This window comes from Fukomys damarensis, unplaced genomic scaffold (assembly GCF_012274545.1).
Source record: "Fukomys damarensis isolate Sample0158 unplaced genomic scaffold, DMR_v1.0_HiC HiC_scaffold_9, whole genome shotgun sequence".
NCBI lineage: Eukaryota > Metazoa > Chordata > Mammalia > Rodentia > Bathyergidae > Fukomys > Fukomys damarensis.
In genome coordinates, this window is record NW_022900921.1 from 20,134,693 (window position 1) to 20,156,110 (window position 21,418).

The following is a 21,418-nucleotide window of genomic DNA, read 5'->3' on the forward strand; positions in this document are numbered from 1 at the left end:
CCTTCTGTTTTCTTTCTATAAAGAAATAAAGAGTTTAAACATAGGTAAGATGAAGAACTCTTTCCTGTATAATTTGATATGGTTCATTTGCTTCCTTGTGTTTGCTTTTTTGTTTTTGTGCTTCTTGTGTAGTGTTGTATATTTTTATGCACCGCATATAGTAACTTTTTTATGTGCTAATTGTGTGTTGTGGATATGATAAGCTTTCGCAATTATGAAATGCAGTCAAAAAGCAACCAAATAAGCTGACAGTAATTAGAATTTCCGGGAGATGCAAACGCAAGATAATAAACCCTCCGTGAACTTTCATCCTGACTGCTCAGTGCGGCCCAGAATTGGGCAAAACAGTTGAGGCAAACTTCTGGCTTTTGTAAATGCTGGACTGGGTTCACAAAAGCTTTAATGAACTGGAAACAGGTCAAAAACTCATTTTCAACTTATTAATGATTTTTTCCCTGGATATATGGTCATTTAAAAAAAATGCACACACACACATGCACACACCCACGACCACACAAAGTTAATTCCCGATCTGCTGGCCAAAACTAATCCACCCTGAGAGGTGTGAGAATTTTCCTGGAGTCGAGTCACTTTTGAGTAGCCTGAAGGATTGTAGACCAAGTGCTGTTTGTCACTGATCAGAGGTTATCATGTAACGCCATACTGATTCAATTCATATACAGACGGTACAGCATGTGCGTTTACTGCACTGAAATGGACCTAGCATGAGCGTTCTGGCAGAAAAAGGGCCTTATTTTTATTTGAAAGAGGAAAAGAAGCAAAGGCATTTGTTTCACTACTTGAAGGAGAAGGAATTCTCCATCCTGTGAAATGTGCAAGGGGGTTCCTTATGATATTAGGTCAAATTAGACCAAGAGTAGGATCAGACTGCATGACATTGTCAATGAGTGGAAATTCATAGGAAGTATCCTCTTATTCTCAGGCAACTCAAAACTAGTGAGGTATAGGAACCTCATTGGAGCCAAACAACAAAAAAGTACCAATGCCCCAGAAGGACCTGCATTCCAGGACTCTTGCACCTACATATGACCCATAGCCTAGCAGGGGGAGGCGAGCCATCCGACTAGAGCGAGGGGCCATGGGAAAGAATGATCTCCCTGAGCAAGGACTAACCCCAGACCCTCAATTGCCTGCTTTTACAGCCGACACTTGGAAAAGCCTCATCAAATCAGGCTCCCTCGAAAGTCCAGAATTAGTTATCCTACTCATAGATAGGCACAGATGTGCAACGCCTTGATCTTTCTGTTGACTGTGCCAGCTACAGCTCATTCAGTAAGAGAGTGCAGCGTCTAATTTTTAAAACGACATGAATTTTTCCCTTTCTGCCTTAATTTGTTTTGCATATATGGATATTTTCTAATGACTTAGACAGAAAAAGAAAAAAAAAAGAGGAAGAAGAAAGAGGGAAGGAACGGGAAGGGATGGAACCCAGCTAGCCTACCTTTACAAGCCTGCCTTTATCTAGGCGGGATTTTAGAAAGACCTTGACTTCTAGTTCAGTTGTGTCTTAATAGCAACCCAAGGAGAAGCTGGAATTAAAGATGGTCTCTTCTCACAAATTACCCCTAAAAATAGCTCCCTGGCTCTTTCTTTTCCCCTTCAATCAGGAAAGAACCCAAATGGTAGTGTTTTAATTAGTAATTCACTGGCTCATGTCTACAGGACGAATGTGCCAAACACTGTCATCGCCTTCACCTTTCCTCCACCTCACCTATCCCTTCTTCCCACTGCCCCAGAGTCTAATTTTAAAATATCAGGAAGAAAAGACCCATGCCTGTCTTAGGCATGTGGCTCCAGGAGCTGGTTTACCCCACTGGAACAGGGAAGCAGCCCCTGCTGGCACCCAGAGGTGTGACTTGAATGACCAGCACTGAATACATAGGAACGCTCATTCTGGTTCTGCTGCGAAGGGGAGAACTGTTGGGTTTTGAGCTAGAAAGAACATTAGCAATGATCCAATCTGGTTTCTTCATTTCCCAAGTAAGGATACCAACACCCAGTGCAGCCAGAGACTTATCTAAGGTTACAACCCAGCATCTAGGTTAAGTTTTGAGTCTCCTGTGTCTTATCCTGAGCCAGGTCTCCAGTTCTCACTGTGTCCTCGCTGGCCTTGCACAGGATTGGTAGGCGCATGGCAGGGGAAGTGGCCCAGTTTCTGAGGCTCACACCTTCCTCCTACACTTGACGTGCACAAAGCCATTCACCTCCCAGTGTGGCTTAAGGCCTTGGCAGTTCTTGGCTCACACTGTGTCCTCACTGCTGCCCAAGATTTGAAAACTCTTCACTCTGGAATTCAAATCAAGCCTGATATTCACATTTCTTCATGCTGAATGCCAACTATATTGTATCTACGCTAAGGAACCAGTAGGATCTGAGGTTGGAAGGGGGATCCCTCTGGGGAGCTTCCTATCAGAAAGGAAAACCACATTGCCTCAGTAGTAATGATCTAGGGCCTTGGAGGCATTAGGATGCATAGGTGAAGTAGGGAATGTGGTACATGGTAGTTTTCCTCAACCCCATTTGAGATTGTGGTAAGCCCACGGGGGAATAAAAGGCTGACACATGGTAGTTGGTATTGAATGACTTGCTATCCTGCTCGTGGAAAGAGGACTAGAGTGGAATCTTTGGTACTGGCTCGTGACGCAGTAGTCTGTTAATACATGTGATGGCATCTGTGAATTTCATGATCGCATGAGGCTTTTAAGTCTCATTAGAAGTAATAAAGAGCCATGTTACATTAGAACGCGAAGTTATGATTCTTTCCAGTTCACTAAAGTGGAAAGACGCTAGAGACTGACTGTAAAAGTCAGCTAGGGTTTTTGTCATCTCTCAGACCAAGGAGGCAGCTGTCTAGCCCCTCCCTCATTTCTCTTTGTGCTTCTCCTACCAAAGCAACAACCCTGCGCACAAGTACTACTTGGCTGTAGATCCTGTGTCCAGCTCGCTCTTCGTCTCTGACACCAACAGTCGCCGAATCTACCGTGTCAAGTCTCTGAGTGGAGCCAAAGATCTGGCTGGGAATTCAGAAGTTGTGGCAGGGACCGGCGAACAGTGCTTGCCTTTCGATGAAGCCCGCTGTGGGGATGGAGGGAAGGCCGTGGACGCAACCCTGATGAGCCCTCGAGGTAAAGCCTGCTGAAGAAGAAATCTCTATCCCAGAGCTCGCTGCGAGTTTTGCCGTCTTCTGTTTGAAACTGATCGGAGCCCAGCAGTCCAAAACACAGCTTTCCCTAAAATAATTTAACTCTGATAGATCGCTTTGGTGTGTGGGTGGGTATTTCGGTTTTTTTACTTATTTGAGGTAAACGTTATCACCCACATATGCTACAAGTGAAAAGTGGAGTGGATTGCACCTGGAGGTTTCTGACTGCTGCTGGTCACGGAGTCAGAAGGAGACCCTAGTTCCAAAGGCCAACGTGCCAACCATAGGAGATGGAGACAGCAGGGCCCAGTGGGGGACTCCAACCACTCCCGGACTTTTCTGAGAGACAATACACTATAGAAAGTCTAAAGCTCAGTGCCTGCCACATTGTAAATGCCCAAGAAAATGGTAGCAATTAAGAATGGGTACATTTTCCAGAGGTCTGGGATAGAAGAGTTGTTGGAACCAATAGGTCCCCATTTGAAAAGGACTAAAGATGCTTAAGGTTAGGGAGCAATCATCTGAGGGTCTAATTCCTCTTAGCAGTTTTAGCTACTGTGAAAGCAGCCTGCAGCACGGATTAAGGATGTGAAGCCTTGTACTTGGGCACTGAAATGGAAATGCAAAAGAAATAGAAACCGAGGTCTGTGTCTTATCAGCCCTGCTGTGACAGGGTAGCGCTCGGGCTTGGTGTTCCCCGAGGGCATTGGAGTGCTGAGTGGAGTCAAGGCTTAATTGGGAATTCTTCTTGGAGGATACATTTTGAATTGGGACTGTGTGACTGTGAGAACCATTGTTTCTCAGCCACGTTGTTGGAATCATTGTGAAGGATATTCAAGTAATTTACCACCAATAATTTGTAGAGCAACGAACTTTGGAAATAACTTCTTTTCCAAAGAAAGGAAATGCATTCCTTCTTTGTCACCTTTAGTTCATCAGCAGCCCAGGGTTCTTCCTTCCGTTGGAGGGAGGGACAGTGCTAGAGCCAGCACCCCAAGGATTATGCAGATCTCGCTACAGTGCCCCTAAGACTGAGGACCACTGCTCCATGTGTTCTAATCCATCCCAGTAAGGTCCAAGCAGAAAACAAGTGGCAAGGCATCCTCCACCTCCACCCCACAAACCAGATGGCTTTCCAAGAGTTATATTCCCACTGCTTGTCCTTCCTCAGGTATTGCAGTGGATAAAAATGGGCTCATGTACTTCGTGGACGCCACCATGATCAGGAAGGTGGACCAGAATGGAATCATCTCCACCCTGCTGGGCTCCAATGATCTCACCGCTGTCCGGCCACTGAGCTGTGACTCCAGCATGGATGTAGCTCAGGTGGGATGCTCTTTCTTCTCATCATGAGGCCACTTTCAGTTCTTGGCCTAACATTTTCACCTTCTTCCTGTCTGAACTGGAAGAGGAAAGGGAGGGTGAGATACGGACACTGATCACGGGTTGTTTGAAGAAGGCCCCCCAGGTGAACTAGGCAGCAAGATGGAGTGGAAAATGTCAGGTAAGAATGGGAGAGAATGTGTAAGAGAGAGGAAAATGCAGCTCGGAAAAGTCAAGTTGGTGACACACTCCAGCCGTGGTAGATTACAGGGTAGGAGTTGCTGTGTAATTACCGTTCTTCTCCGTCATTATTACAGGTTTGAGGCTGTACCATATGGTGTTATGTGTCAATCAGGGCATCCCTGTTAATCAGAAATGATTGCATCCTCACTATATAAACCTTTACTTTGTGCAGGAGTAACTAGAGCACAGCCCTGTGCAGTAGTTCCCAAAGTGTGTGTTTAGTCAAGGCTCTTACGGTAGCAGAGAATAGAGGCTTCCTTGAATGTGTAACGTTTGTTCTCAAACAGCCTGGAATGTATGTTCACTTTTCCTGTAAGAGTCTTTTCAACCCTCGGTCAACCTCATAAATTTCAGCTCAAATTCCACAACAAACTGACAACTTGCTACTAAGATTTTTATTTCAAATTCCACAGAGGAGGAATGTGTTTGATACAGTTCTTTGTTCTTTTGTTCTTCTTCCCCCACCCCCTTTTTCAGGGATTCAAGTTGAAGTTTGCTAGCCAGCCTGTACTTTGTGTGCCCTTGGGTTATAGTTACCTTGAAAGCCACATGGTCCTTTCTGTGATTTAGATAAAGATGACCTATCTAAAAGAACACAGCCTTCTCAGGCTCATGGGCTGGCTTTCACTGGTCTCTTTTGCAATGAACAACCTGTGCACCATATATGAGAGCTCTGACTCTGGTTAGCCATCTGGGACTGGAAAACGGCAGCATGGGTAGAACTGGCAGTCTACTCTAGTCAGGGCCTGTGGCAGAGCCAGAGATGTTTGTCACATGGTCAGCTAGGGCAGTGGGCAGCTGGTTCATTGATGAGCACCTCTAGTCCAGTGTGTTAAAGGCTATGTCTCTTAGTTGCATAAAAATCAATGTACATGCCCTACGTTTGAACAGTGGATATATTAGACACTGTTCCTGAATGTGATACCGTGTCATCCACAGGTTCGCCTGGAGTGGCCGACAGACCTTGCTGTCAACCCCATGGATAATTCCCTGTATGTTCTAGAGAACAATGTCATCCTTCGAATCACTGAGAACCACCAAGTCAGCATCATTGCAGGACGCCCCATGCACTGCCAGGTTCCTGGCATTGACTACTCGCTCAGCAAGCTCGCTATCCACTCAGCCCTGGAGTCAGCCAGTGCCATTGCCATCTCTCACACAGGGGTGCTCTACATCACTGAGACAGATGAGAAGAAGATTAACCGTCTGCGCCAGGTAACAACCAATGGAGAGATCTGCCTCTTAGCTGGGGCAGCCTCGGACTGCGACTGCAAAAATGATGTCAGTTGCATCTGCTATTCAGGAGATGACGCCTACGCGACTGATGCCATCTTGAATTCCCCATCCTCCTTGGCCGTCGCTCCGGATGGCACTATCTACATTGCAGACCTTGGGAATATTCGGATCCGGGCAGTCAGCAAAAACAAACCTGTTCTTAATGCCTTCAATCAGTATGAGGCTGCATCTCCCGGAGAGCAGGAGTTGTACGTTTTCAATGCGGATGGCATCCACCAGTACACTGTGAGCCTGGTGACAGGGGAATACTTATATAATTTTACATATAGTGCTGACAATGATGTCACTGAATTGATCGACAATAATGGCAACTCCCTGAAGATCCGTCGGGACAGCAGTGGCATGCCCCGCCACCTGCTCATGCCGGACAATCAGATCATCACCCTCACTGTGGGGACCAATGGAGGCCTCAAGGTTGTGTCCACGCAGAACCTGGAGCTTGGCCTCATGACCTATGACGGGAACACTGGGCTCCTAGCCACCAAGAGCGATGAAACAGGATGGACAACTTTCTATGAGTAAGTGGGTTTGTGAGGTATCGGTGCCCAAGTCAGCATCAGGATTGGCTGTTGGTGTGGCTTTTAAAATTGCTTAGTCACACGGTCTTCCCAACTTTAATGGTTTCTCTTGGCCTCAAGATATTCATGTCCCTCTTCCTGACTCTTAAATGATTTGCTCTATTGGGTTTCTGATATTGAACATCCTCCCTCCCAGCATTGGGAATTCCTGTTGTCTGCTTGCCATTCAAATTTCAGGATATTGGACACGCACAGCACCTGGAAGATAAAGTGCTGATTAACTTTGCTGATTATTCCTGTTTGCCATGGGTGCGGAAATGAGAACCTAAAAGGCAAGCTCCCAGTGGGGCTCCTGTAATTTGCCAATAGGTCCAGCAACACTTGATTGCACAGACAGGTAGATAAACTCTGAATTTCCTCTTTAGCAGAAGAAGATCAATACAGATAAAGTGCTAGGTATATTAAAAGATGTGAAAGCTGGTCATATTTCCCTTAGCAATTATCTCATACTTAATAGTCTTACCATTTGTTTTGCCAAAAAGCTGTTTTCCCTAGCTCCTGAAGCAGCTCTTGGTCAAGCCGCCTGCTCCTCCAGGCATTAACCAATGAGATGCTGGTTGGCAGAAACTGCTGAGCCTTGATCCTCCCAATCACTGCCTGAGATAGGAATGGAATGTATAAGTATCCAGCTGTCCTTGGTGGGGCAGAAGTGGGTTAACCTTTACAGCTTTCTGTCTGGATGTTGCAGCTAGGTAAAAATACAGTAAGTTAGGGAGAGGATGTCACACAATGAACAGGGAACAAGAGAAAGAACAGAAGACTTCACTGTTGATGACTCCTAAATCTAGGAGCATTCGTTTCTTGTCCGTTTGTCAGTGGGCTCCGGAAGATTTAAAAGGCAGCTGTTGCCACCTGCTGGAGACTTGCTGAACTGTCCACTTGCTTTCCTTGCTGTGGCTTCCCTCTTTGTACAAAGCTATCTTCTAAAGCCTCTTCACATTCTTCAAGGCCCTAGGACTTGATCACACTTCACCAGCCAATGATTCTTCCCTCGAGGGCACCATCCAAGTGCCACCTTCAGCTCCCCCCCCAATAGCTTCAAGCTGTACTTTAACCCACACACTTCCTAGATTCTCATTTTCCCCTGTGGCGCTTTCACCTGAAGACCCAACACATTTACAAATTATTTGTTGGTTGAAGGCAGGGGAGGGGAATGGGAAAAAAAGAAGAAGAAACATGATATATTATGCGCAGGTACGAATTCCCTGGGATGAGCGCTACCATTATGCATGTCTAAAACATACCAATAAAATTAAGATAATCACAGAACGTATTTGTTGAGGTTCCTGGGTAAGAGTGAAAGGCTGCTCTAAGGAGGCCTCTAAGGCTTCCTTGAAAGCTGCAGTGAGTAGCTCTGGGGTAGGTCTGGGGTTAGTTCCCAGCATCTTCGAGCAAGGGTCTCCAGCTTAATGAAAACATAGGTTGGATTCATACATTTTTCATTTTTTTTTTGCGGGAGTTAGCATAAAACTGAATAATTTTTCTCTTCACTGAATAAGCTAGGGATTTTTTCACATTGTGGATAAATTCAACAGTTTCTACCCCTTCATTGTTGAGGCTCAAATATATAAGGTTTTCTTAGCCTTACCAGGGGTTAAAAAAAAAAGAGAGGATTGTGAGTTCTTCTGGTTTGTAGCTCTTTTTTATGCATGGTCAGCAAATTGGCTGTGTAAGCAGGAACACAAACTCCACTTCCTGTTGGGCCTGTGTGCTCACGGCCAACACTTCATAGCCTCAGCCAAAGCTCTAGCAAGAAGAATTAATGGAGTAGTGAAGAAAACCACACCAAGGTTACTGGTAGACAGTCTGACCGTCAGTGAAAGCATCCCTAAGGGGATCCTGCTTCTCACCCTATTACAAGCAAGGTGCACGCGGTCCCATACCTGGCAGGAGTAGCAGTGCCTTCTGTCTGCATAGAACTTCACAGAGAAGCCGTTCAATATCGCAGTGATCCTGTAAGGAGATATTTGATTGTCCTCATTTTATACACGTGGAAACGAAGTGTGTCACCTCTTCCCAGGCCGCACCAAGAGTCCCGTGGTGAACAGGCTTATTCAGACGTCCACGTCTACCATTTCTTTGCATAATGCGCCACTGTCCTGAAACGGGACTGTGGATTAAATTTGGAGCTTCACCTTTGAACTCCATGTGAGAATTTCTCCTAAACTGGGGGGAAGATGTTCCCAACAAGGCAAGCCTGTTAATAACTTGGAGCAGAGAGACGTGTAGAGAAAAATAACAGTAATGACTCACCCTGGTCTCATTTTATGATCAGACAGTTCCAGGAAGTGTCAGGAAGTCCCAGCCTTGGGAATAAGATTTCCCTAGAAGCAAAGCCACTGCGTCCTGAGAGAAATGTCCTGATCAAGGCCCATCCTGAGGGGAGCACAGGTTTTCACAGCCTTCCACAAAAGATAGTGTGCTGGGTGACAGGTATGGCTGGCAGTTGTGCTGCCTAGTTTCTGATTGGCTCTGGACAAGTGAATCAGCGTCTCTGAGCCTCAGTGTCCACATCTATCAAGTGGCAATAATAGTGCATACTGTATGCTAGAGGCATCAAGGCAGTTCATTGAGCTACTACAGTTTTAGAGATTAGCAAAGCACTTGGCATATGGAAGTTGAACAAAGAATAGAGGGTAATTACTAAGCACACCTCTGTCTCCACCCCATCCTTCGGGTTCCAAACAAGCCCTGTGGCCAACAGGAATCAGGAAGGTTGGGACTTACTTTGGAAAAGCAGAACTGAAGTATGCAGCTTGTACATTAGGTCTTCTTAATGTCTCACTTTGCATGTAGGCTGCTCTCCTCATCCCCAGCACTGCTGCTCTTCTGTCTGTGGCAGGTGCAGGGTCTGCCTTAGCAAATGGGGCCCGGAGGGGCAGAACTCAGCACTGGTAACAGGCCCTCCAGAAGAAAGGAGCTGGAAAGGGATCTCAGTGATGTTCTTCCAGTCCACCTTGGGGAGGGGAGAGTGGTGAATCCTGGGAAGGGATGGGAGGAGCCTGCAGAATAGAGTTCAAACATTACTTTCTAGGAAGAGCAGTTTTTGCAACTCATGAGCCAGGAATGGGCCTCTTTGATAGCTGTCTTCTCCTCCCTCCTCTCTGTGCTGGGAAGTGGCTTTTGGAGAGCTCCCATGGAAATGGTCCTGTGGAAACCCTGTCTCAGCTGTTGAATTCCCAAATAGGACAAAAGCAGCCTTGGTTTATTTGCGTTCTTTTTATCTAGCTAACACGAGTGTAAGGATTTTTGTTCATTATGTCCCCAGCCATTCCCCTAGGGCTCTGAACAGGTTCCTTATGAATACTGACTAAAGGAGTTGAAGCACCCTTCAGCCCCACGCAGCACACAGCCTTGTTAGATCCGTTGGGTCAGCTTTGAGATCCCACTGCTGGAACCCACAGCTTTTGCTCCTGCATGCGTAGTTATTTGCGCAGAGCCCTGGATCTGCAGATGCCCTGTGGAAGAAATGAGCAAAGCTGTCCGCAGCTGAAGCTTCCTGAAAGCAAAAGAGAACATGCCATTCTCCCTGTGGCCCCTGCAATTGTGGCCTCTGCCCCAGTGTTCTGTTGTCCCGAGGCAGAAATTCTACCTCCTCATCCCTCTCTCAAAAGGAAGCACAGAAGCCTATATACAGTATGGGTTGCCGAACCACAGTGGATGGGATTCAAGTCCTCACATGTGTTCCAGAGAATGAACTCACGCAGTCCCAACTGCAGCAGGAGGACAGGCGCTTTCTGGCCTTAGCACTGCACTAGACATCCGGAACTCAGACACTGACCAATGCCTCGCTTTCTTATTTTGAGTATCATCTCTGCTTGTAAAATATGGAGGCAAGTCATATTCACTCCGCATAATTCCTAACATACTGGAACACACAAAGAGAATAAAGACTAGTGCAAATTGCGCAGAGACCCCACTCTTAATGTTTAGGTGTTTCTGTGTTCCGAGAATTTCTTAAGCATGAAGATACTTATATGCTCGTGAGGAGAACCCTTAATACCCTATTCCACTCAACAATATATATATTTCTCTGTGGCAATGAATAAAAATCTACGCCATCAATTGTGATGGCTTTCTAGGTTTCTACTTTATGGATACATCATCAGTCTTTTTGTTTTGTTTTGTTCTTTTGCTACTGGAGAATGAACTCAAGTCCTTGTGCTTGTGAGGCAGGCAGAGGCACGACTGAGCTAAATCCCCGGCCTCATCCGTTTTGGTTTTTTTTTTTTTAAGTTAATTAATTTTATTGGTACATTTAAGGTAAACAGTATAATGACATTCATCATCGGTATCAGTTATTTAATGAATCTTTCATCAGTGAACATTTAGATTGTTTTAATTTGTCACTATCACAAATAGCATCTAGGTAGCCATCAGAGAGGCGGTTTCTTTACAGGGGAGAAAACATCAGACTCAGAAGGCCTGAGTGCCCATCCTTTGCTACACACCAGGACCTTCCAGGGAAGATATTACCTTCCCTGTCTCTCTTCTTATTGCCAGCTTTCTGGGAGAGTGCCAAGGCCCCCACATGCAGACACTGAAGCCTCTTTCCCCTTTCCTGGGGTGTGAGGAGGACCCAGTTTTTGGCATGAATGGCTCTTCCAGGGTGAGGAGATACTGTACCCACTAGAACAGCAAGGCTTCCTGTGAAAGGAGGTAGCAGAAAACACCTCCACACCTTGAGGAAAGTAAAGATGACATAAACAGAAGGCAGAAAAAGTCCAATTTCAGGCCCTTTGCCAGCAGCAGGGTAAGAACACGATTCAACTAGACTTGGGTGCAGAGGACCGCTGAGCTCAACAGTCCCTGGAAAACTACCTGGGGAAGTGCTTGGGAAACAGAGCCATGGGTGGTGTGGGGCAGCAGGACCAAGGAACAGGCTACATGAAGCCTGGCCTGCCATGCTTGAGTTAAGACAAAAAGGAAGTATTTGGCCCAGGCTGGCTTTTAAGAGGTCTGTGAGGTGACAAGGTTGTACCCCTGTAGAGGATTCCAGGCTTGGATGGGCTCAAATGCCAGCTTTTGACTTGATTGAACAATAATTGGGAAAGTGTGGTTTGCTTAGCAGAGAAGTGACTTGATGAAATTGATATTTTGGGAAGATTAATTTGGTGGCTTTGTAAAGAGCAAAAGATGCTTGCTTATAAGTAGCAGTTCTCTTTAACTTGGGAAAGCATAATTAAGTACAGAGACCACCGGAAATGTTTTTGCTGTGATGAAGCCACTTACACCAGTGGGCAGGAGGAAACACCACCACCAATTCTCAGGGCCAACCAAGGCTGTGGTTGGGTCAAAGGTCTTCAGTGTGGGATGCCACCAGCCACACCGCCTTCCACGCTCTTTCTCTGGTCTCGTATAATTCTGAATGTCAGGCCAACCTTCGTCTTCACTGACTGTACTTCCAACCAGTGTGTTTCTTCCACCAGCTATGACCACGAGGGCCGTCTGACTAATGTGACACGCCCCACGGGGGTGGTCACCAGTCTGCACCGGGAAATGGAGAAATCCATCACCATTGACATTGAGAACTCCAACCGGGATGATGACGTCACTGTGATCACCAACCTGTCTTCGGTAGAAGCTTCCTACACCGTGGTACAAGGTAAACCCCACCCCAGCATCTCTATGCCCCAAACCTGCTCCCAGGCCCAGCGCTTGGCCGAGTCCAGAGGGGGAGAACTCCCTAGCCCGGGGGACTTCCAGGTACCTAGAGCTCTCCTTAACTTTCTGCCTTATCCAGACATTCACATGCAGCAACCTAGCTCTACAAAAGCAGTTAAGATGTAGTAGGTACGTGTACCAACTCCCTAAAAGGAATGTAAACATCATGTACTACCACACATACTAAGACAGGAGAGGGAATCTTGTTTCTTAAAAAAGTCTCAACCAGATTCAAATGTCATCCACACCCAACCAAATATCTAGATACTTGGAAATGTCTTCATATCTGAAAATGCCCATTTTTATCCCTCATCTTTTTTTCCCCCCATGTCTTATACTGTATCACTAGAGCATTCTCCACCAACAGAGCACAGACAGTTTTCTTCTCAAGGGCTATTTATTCTCTTCTCTATTCCATCACTGGATTTGGGGGGTTGGTTTGGCTTGGTTTGGTTTGGTGTGATGTGGTTCCTTTGTTGCTGTTGCATTCAGATTCTCTTTCAAGCATGCCTTTGTTGAGTTGGTTTCCCTGGAGTCTGAAGTCGTGAGCAATTTTTTGCCAGGACCAGGGTCTCCGAGAGTTCTGACCACCCTGTGGTTATTGTTGCCATCAAACATGCCACATGGTCCAGGCCAAACACAGGGGCAAGCAAGAAAAGGACATGTGCAGATTAATTTTTCTTTTAATTGAGATATAATGCCAGTGGGTTAGCCAGTTGTCAGACGATGAAAGTGTCCTCTCAGTAGATAAATGGTGACATTTGCGGACTATCATCCTGAGACAGAGCCTGTTTGAATGAGTCTATTTCTGCTCTGCCAAATGATTAATGATGTAGATTCTGTCCTTCTGTATGCTGGCTGGAGTCACAGAGTGACAGGTACACCCGTGCTCACTGCCCCATAAGCTGAAATCTCAGAGGCCCGCCAGGCCCAGCGCCTTCGCCAAGGCAGTTGGGAAGCAGTGTATCTGTAAAAGGGGTTTCTGACTCACACTGCTTTCCTGAAACTTTTCAGTGGAAGGTGAAACTTTTCAAAGAAAAAGGTCAAAAGTCTGATTGACTCATGTAGTTTCATTCGAGAAGACACGCAGCTCATTGTCAGCACCCACTGGCTCACTCCACCTCAGTTATTTGAGTCTCTTGAGGGTTCTCTTTGGTGGAGGTGGCACCGTGGTTGAATAAGCAACAACAGCACGAACAGAGGAAGGGGAGCTTTTACGCTTATTTGTATTAAAGAAGCCTGGACACACTTTGCAGTGGATCTGACCTGTGGTTAGACCAGCAACCTTGGGTTAGATGTTAGGCAAGAGAGGGGAAAAAATTAAAGTAATTTTCCTTTCACTTACTTTTTTTAAAATATAAGCTAAAATATATATGTTAAAGTTCAGGAATTTGATTGACACAAATTGTGTAGGCAATAGACATTTTTAAATGTTTAAATGTACTATTAATAGTCTTCAGTGAGTAAAAGAAAAATATCACGGCATAATTATTTCTGGAGTGCCACACATTAATAATGTTTTTCTTCACGTGGATCAGTAACATCTCTGCTACTCACCTTCACATTGTATGTGTGCTAAATGAAGGCAGCTACGATTGACAGCTGCAAAGTACCATGGAAACCTGTAAAAATAGGGGTTCTATTCTCCTCTGACTAATTGAGTGGATAATTTCTTTCCCTCTCCCCACCTCCACTCGTGTTGTCCCAGATCAAGTGCGGAACAGCTACCAGCTCTGTAATAACGGCACCCTGAGGGTGATGTACGCCAACGGCATGGGTGTCAGCTTCCACAGTGAGCCCCACGTCCTCGCCGGCACCATCACCCCCACCATCGGGCGCTGCAATATCTCCCTGCCCATGGAGAACGGCCTGAACTCCATCGAGTGGCGCCTGAGGAAGGAGCAGATTAAAGGCAAAGTCACCATCTTTGGCAGGAAGCTCCGGGTAAGTGGTTTCACCCAACATGTTTCAGCAGAGTGAAAGGCAACACAACATACCCTTTCCTTACAGTGAGAGAAGAATTTCCCAGACTCCAAGCCTGATTTCATCCTTTCTTCCATGGAGAAGGCAAATTCTTGCCTCACAAGGTGGAAACCATAGCACTTTGGGTCTTGTACCTTGGGGCAAACATTCTCCATTTCCTAGGACTGAAAAGGGCAGCCATCTCCTGCTAAGGGGTTCACGTTATGCTATAGCTGGAGAACTCTTTGGTTTTCTTTCACATGCTCATCTTATCCCTCAATCCTCCCTCTCTGGCCAGTTCAGCAAATGCATTGCTGCTGGTGCCTGCTGTAGGCTGGGTGATTTAGTAAGTACTGGAAGAGGGTCGGGGATTTAGCTCACTGGTTCCACCGCCTGCCTCACAAGTGCAAAGTCCCAAATTCAATCCCTGGTACCAAAAAAAATTTTTTTTTGTAAAGTATGTTCCCTTCACTCAAGGCCGTGACAGAACACATGGACATAGAATGGTCGTGGGTTAAGTGAAAAGACAAAAGTTCCTCTAGGGTCTGATGGAGTCACAAGGGCCCAAGGCAATAGGTATCACCCAGCCTTCGGGAGTCAGGGAAGGCACCCAAAAGGGACTTAGCAACCAAACTACAGGAGGAAGTTTAAACCAACCCTACTTTCTCCACACTAAGCGAAGTGCCCAAATTGCATCTTCTAAAAACTAATATATAGTGTGTGTTGAGGACATCTGAGTCTCAAGGATTATAACAAATTCTTTGCTTGTATTGTCTAATTTTCAACCTTTTCACAGCACTGTTTCACAGCACTTGCCTCCATTTTTCAGATGAAGAAACAAGTTCAGAAAAGCTACTGCCTAAGGCTAGTGCAATGGCTAGAACACAGTCAGTCTAGGATTCAGCTCCGTTCCATCCTTCCCTCTGGCTTGTCCACCAGTTACTTTAACCACTGTCCCACACAACTTCCTATTTAGAGTCCCTGTCACAGATAATGTCAGCACTAGTAGATGGCGCTCTTGTCAGTCACCTGTCTCCCATGGGAACTTGTTCCTACTCTTATGCTAAGCCTTTCCCAGGGTCAGGAGAAGAATCCTGGGACTCCCGGTTTTAATCACATCCCAACAAACACACGTTTACCGCACACCTACCATCAGCTGTGTGCTTGTGATGTATGATGCAGCAAGAAAGCCCCCCCGCCTCCTGCAGCCTTCATTTAGGGGTGCAGTAAAATGAAAGAGAAGGGCAGATGATAAGTAAACTATTACGCAGCTAAAACAATCACAGATCAAGATAAGCACTAGAGAGACAGCAAGCCATGGCACGTGGCAGAATTTAACGATGCCTTGGGATCCCTGAAAATGGCAGATTCGGCCTCAGCAAAACTTGGGCTGTAACTTTTACAGTGTGTTGCTAGATTGAAATGCAGTCAGCCCAGGTGATCTCCCTGTGCAGCCAACCCACTCCTTATTAAGATTCTGCCTTTGTCTGGCTGGAGTTTAATTCTCCACATTAGGTTATCAGTGGTCTCCCATGTTTTTCTTCCTCCGCTGGTATCTGCAAAGTTGCAAGCAGCAGTATCTTCCTAAAGACAAAAATGGAATGAGATTAGTAGCTAAATCCTTAATGACTGGATTTCAGGTCTGTGTAATTGATTTTTGATACGCTGCACTGTAGAAGTTGATTATAAGTAGTAATCGCGCCTTTTCTCTGATAAATCAGTTACGCATTTTGACTAAGTTTTCAAAATAAAGATAAATGTGGCCCTAAAATAAAATGGCTATAATCGCAACTCTGAATATTAAAAATCTTAATAATGGTACTTGTGGTAATTAGCAGAAGTTAGGCACGCAAGTCTTATAACTGCATTTCTGCCAGGGTTAGATTCGCTGGCATCATGTTTATGCAAATCAAAACACAGCTTTATCTATCAACACCTCAACATTTAATTGTCTGGTGTTAGTTCCTGTAACAATAATCACATATCCATTTAGCTCTCTTAAATGAAAATCACTATGAGATTATAACAGGTTGAGTGGACTGAAAATGTAATTTGAAAATGAGGGAGAAAGCCTGGAATTTATTTGCATCTCATTTATTTTAATTCAGTTCATAAACTGGTTAGTGAATGAAATGAAAGCAACTCCTGGAAATTGCAGGGGAGCGGTTGGAAGAAGGTGGAAGGGAAGTGTTGAGTGTGCTGTGGATTGGGGAGCTTGGGAGTGGCCTTCTCGCTGATGCTTCTTAAGCTCAGGGCGCGAAGTGTGCAGCCCCCCAACTGAAAAGTGTCCAGTGGCACGTGTAAGTTGGGGTACCAGTGACAACATGGGCTCCTCTCTTCCTGTCTCTGATCTGGACATATCTTTCCATTCCTGCTCCGCTGTCAAATGGAGCCATGACATTGTTCATTCATTCAAGAGGTGTTTACTAAGTGCCAGCTCTGTCTGCTGCACCACAGAATGAGTAAACCAAGGAGAGAAAGAAAAACCAGGGTCCTTGTAACTGAGGGGTTTCCATCTTAGTGAAGAAGACAGTGTAGCTGGATGTGGTGGCAGTAAGCCCAGATACTTGAGAGGGTCACAAATTTGAGGCTCGCCTAGGCAACTTAGGGAGACCTTGTCTCAAAATAAAAAACATACAGGGATGGGGATGTAGGTGATTAGTTCAGTCCTCAGCAGTACAAAAAATGAGAAGGAGAAGGAGACAGTGCCAATAGTATGATTTAACCATACTGCAGGGAAAGGATGCTTAAGTGGTATCAGTTGAGAAAAGATAGGTTATAGCCAGGTAACAAACAGACCCTGAAATCTCAGCAGCTTAACATAGCGCAATCTGAACGAGGCAGGCTGCTCTTAACAGTGATTTGCTAAAGGTGCTCTGTCCTATGATGCTGTCATCTTAATCCTGTGGCCCCACAGTTATGGCAGCAGGGAAAGCGAAACTGGATGTTTACAGGCCTGGTCATGTCACACATCCCCTCCACCCAGGCTGGCGAGAACAGAGCTGCGTGACCTCTAATCCACTTCAAGGAAGCTTGGGCACTGTCCTCTCTGAGTGCCCAAGAAGGAGAAGGCAACAGAAGGTTTGGTTAACTTATAGCAGAGTTTCTGCTGCTCCACTCACGTCTCGTGGTTGACAAGGGACCGAGATGATTTCACAAAGAGTCACAATCATTTCTGAAGAACAGCAGAGGTATTAGCCAGAGGAAAACCAAAGAAGTGACTGTTTGAAAAGGCCAAGAGACCACCAATGGAGTGGCATTTCAGAAAGCTCTCACTCAGTGAGGCCAGAAAGGAGGTGGATATGTGACAGTGAGGTGCAGAGGAGGAGCTGGTTGGCTGGGAAAGCACACGGGGGACTGTGCTGTGAGGCTGGCGCTGACGTGTACCCTGAGGATAGTGGGGGGAGGGCCCCCAGGTTGAATTAGCAGAGGAAATTCTGGCATGTGCTGCATTGGAAAGATCTCTGCAGCTTCCTCTGGTGCAAGGGAAGACAGATGGAGAGGCAAGAGAGAAGAAGAGGGACAGCAAGGAGGCTGTTGCATTAACCCAGATGAGGGCTGAATCATTAGCAGGGACGAGAGAAAGAAAAAAGACAGAGAAAGTTGAGAGAGGTTTAGCAGGTACAGTTAACAGGATTGGGCAGACCGTAGGATTGCTGTCACGCTGACATTGTGAGGCGTCCTCCCTATGTCCTGTGACTGGGAAAGGTGGGTGGCCGCCCAGGCTCCGTGGCTGTAAGGAGTGAGACTGGAAGCTGACCTCAAGGCAGACATAGGCGGTAGTAGCTCCAGCCCTGCCTTTTGCACCAGGAAAGAAGCCAAACTTAAGTTGAAAATGCAACCATTTAGCCAACACTGGGTAACAGCAGGGATCTTATGTGTTGTTCCTCCGTGGATGCCAGGGTGTTTAAGGTGGGGTGCAACTGGTGATATCATGTGTTGAAGCCAATGGCCTAATTTTTCCAGGGACTGGGCAGCTCCTGGAAGTCTGGCCAGTTGAGGGGTGTGAGATTCCAAGACTCCAAGCATCCCTAGAGTTGAAAGAAAATCAAATTTCCCAGCAAAGCCACCATGATAGAGCCATGCTAGTAACATTCTGACCCACCTCACTGCCTTGTCTTGCCACAGCCCGATGGTCAGAGATGTCCCTCAGCAGAAGATAGCATCGGCCTCCTCTCTCCTTGCAAACTGGGAAATTTTTAAATGATGGATGGACCACATCCTTCCATCAAAAATTATATAATGTTTTAGCCAGTTTGGGAAAGACTTGTGATTTGAGAGTCACCACACATGCACACGTGCACACACGCACACACAAACTGCCCTCCACGCCTTCCTGTGTCCCCTCTGACCTTGCAGAAACATGAGGAGAGGTTGTAACACAGCTTCTGTAAGCTCTGTAGGCACAAGGATTATGACACCACTATAGCCCTGGTGCCAAGTGCTATGTGGTAGGGACCCAGACACAGGGACAAAGGAAGATAAATAGGGCATGCTTTCCTTTGACTCCTGCTTAGAAGGGTTTAGTGTATAAATCAGCCCCCATTCCAACAGGTATGAATTCACAAACACAGGGCCCTCTGTCTGGAGTCTTCACTACAAAACATACAAATTAGTTTGACAAAAAGCGACACAATGGTCTCACCTAACAGGCCACAAGAGAGACTCTGGCCTTAAAGGTGTTATCGTCCCCCGCCCCGACCTTCCCCGCTCTCTCTTTCTCTCTCCCCCCACTTCCTCCCTCCTTCCTCCCTTCCCTCTCCTGCTCTTCCTCCACCCCCTTCACATGGTGGGGATAGGTAGACTTTGCCAAAGCCACCCAAGGCTTCCATCTTCTTGGCTTAGTAAGGGAAGAGGAAAGAAACACAGATCTCTCCACGGGATACATTTTTGTAAAATTCTGTAAACTGATTGGCCTGGCTGAGATGGAGTATACATCTCTGAGCCAGTCATTGGTCAGGAAGATGGGAGAGCTGTGATTGGACAGGCCCAGGTTGCAGGCCCACATCTGTATTATGTAGTAGACCTCTCTGTAATTGCCTGGACAGAGGAAGGCTTGGAAAAAGAAGGAAGGAAGAGATGCTATGACTTAACTACTCACACACATGCTTGATATATTCTACGGCCTAAGTTCCTCCAAAGCCTGATCTGGAGGCAGACTCCTGCGCTGAGCTTCTTTTGAGGCACCATTGCGCCTGCCTCCCCACTCTTATCCAGCCAGACTTTTTCCTGGTCCTTTGGAAGAAGGAACCGAAACTTCTTTTAAAACCTAAAACTTCTGCCCTATCCTAAAATTGGTTTTGTGCCTGGTTCTCCATGTAAACAAGGCCTGTAACCACCCTCTAGGATATTTCTTCCTGATTATGATTTACAGGCAGATTGCAAAAGCAAGAAACAGCTACACGTGTAGGTAGCGGAACAAAAGAAAAATTGCTTCCAGGATAATCTTCCGTCACGATACTGATAGTCACGTTATTAGTATTCCAAGAAGAAGTAGGAGGTAGTAATTTTGTTTTGGCTTCCATTTAATTAATACCACATTAAAATTACATGTTGGCGTGCGTTATGTTCACTTCTGTGGGAGATCACAGACACAGGAGCGGGGTACACGTGTGTACGCATGAACACATGCTTGTGGACTCCTTTCTGAGTGAACCTGTTACCACACGTGGGTCATCATGAAAGCCTGAAGTTTATCCTTCCATCCACACCATTCACTCGTCCCTCGAGTGATGTTTTGCTTGGCGAGCGCCTGCTGCCTCTTGGCATTATACAGGCACCAAGTGCACGTCGGTGAACAAGACAGACATGACTCCGTGGAGCACTGTGGGCAAAGCTTGTGCACAGAGAAACATGTGACAAATGTAATGCTCACCTAAATAATACGTACTTAGGAGGGCAGGCCTCCACACAGACATTAAATGCCATATTCCTTGAGTGAGCTTAACTCTTGAACAATTTCCTGCTTTAGATGGTGTAGTGGAAAGACCCACATGGAGCTTTTGCTGTATTATGCCTTAGCAAGGGAAAGCAGATGATAATGTAATAAATGGACAAGTAATGGAAAGAAATTGTGATGAGCGCTCAAAGAAAAGCACAGGGTGAGGGGAATAGGGAATACAGTGTATAATTTAGGTTAAGACCACTCTGAGATCTGAGAAAAGGACATCTGAGCTGAGAACTAACTGAAGAGGAAGAGGAAACTGGCCATGTAGAATGTGGAAGAAAATCCTTGTATGCAAGCACAAGCAAAGGCCCTGAGACAGAAGAGACCATTCCTTGAGCAGAAGGAAAGCCTATGTGGCTTCAACCAACTAGCAGGGGCTAAAACCAAGGGAACAAGGCCTTCTTTCCCTGTGATTATGCTAAACGCTGCCTTGAGTTTTAGTTTTAGGCTCACCTGTCTTTATCTTCCTGCGGCTGATAAGTCCCACGGGCACGGGAACCACTCCTGCCTTACTTTCCTAGGCACCTGTTGTCATAAGATGCACTCAGTAGGTGTGCGGTAGATAGTGAATGAATGGGATCTTTTTTTAGTCGATGTCATGAACAGTCCCTCTGTCCCACCTCTGCCAGGTCCTAGGAGCCCTTCCAGACTTGCTCTTCGAGTAAAGCCTTTCAATCGCTTCTCGGGCTTTTGGCTAAGGTCAAGTGCAGGGCAAAGCCTTGCAGATGTTTGGCAGTCAGAGGTGGCCCTCGTCACATTTCCTTTTCACAGTTCTCCGTGTTAGGACCAGATCTCAGGGTGGGTCAGGTTTGTACACTCACTGCCTTCGTCCCCCGGAGTCACACCTGTTCCTGGAGCACCAAGCACTCCCAGAACAGCAGGGACACCAGGGAAATTAGATTCAAGTCCCTGCCGGCTGGGCGCTCACCAGCCATCATAGATGGGAAGATGAAGGTGTCTGCACCGACAGTGTGGCTTGGGAATGACACAGCTAATCAGTGTCACGACCGCAACTCAAATCCAGGTCTTGCCACCTTTGCACCCTCCGAAACAGCAAGCCATTCCAAAAAATAATGTTTGCTTGAGGAATACATTATTTAATGTGTTTGCAGAGCTTACCCTGCTAATGATGCATTATTTAAGCTAATATTAAATTTATGGCAAGTTGTTTTGTCTGCACAAGCGCTGATCCCAGTGCTGCATCCAGTCTGTTCGTGTGGGAGCTGGGGAGAGCCCCGTTTA

At 46.1% G+C, this 21,418-nt stretch overlaps 1 protein-coding gene across 10 annotated transcripts in view; it reads left to right on the forward strand.

Moving 5' to 3' along the window:
* The window catches only part of Tenm2 (teneurin transmembrane protein 2), a 1,175,298-nt gene that overhangs the window by 1,135,293 nt on the left and 18,587 nt on the right, over positions 1 to 21,418 (forward strand). For all 10 annotated transcript variants that reach the window (XM_010622224.2, XM_010622227.2, XM_033761618.1 and 7 more), the window contains 6 exons: positions 24 to 44; positions 2,914 to 3,146; positions 4,335 to 4,489; positions 5,669 to 6,543; positions 12,033 to 12,208; positions 13,976 to 14,211. In XM_010622224.2, coding sequence (XP_010620526.1) covers positions 24 to 44; positions 2,914 to 3,146; positions 4,335 to 4,489; positions 5,669 to 6,543; positions 12,033 to 12,208; positions 13,976 to 14,211 — 1,696 coding nt within the window. The remainder of the gene's footprint in view (positions 1 to 23; positions 45 to 2,913; positions 3,147 to 4,334; positions 4,490 to 5,668; positions 6,544 to 12,032; positions 12,209 to 13,975; positions 14,212 to 21,418) is intronic.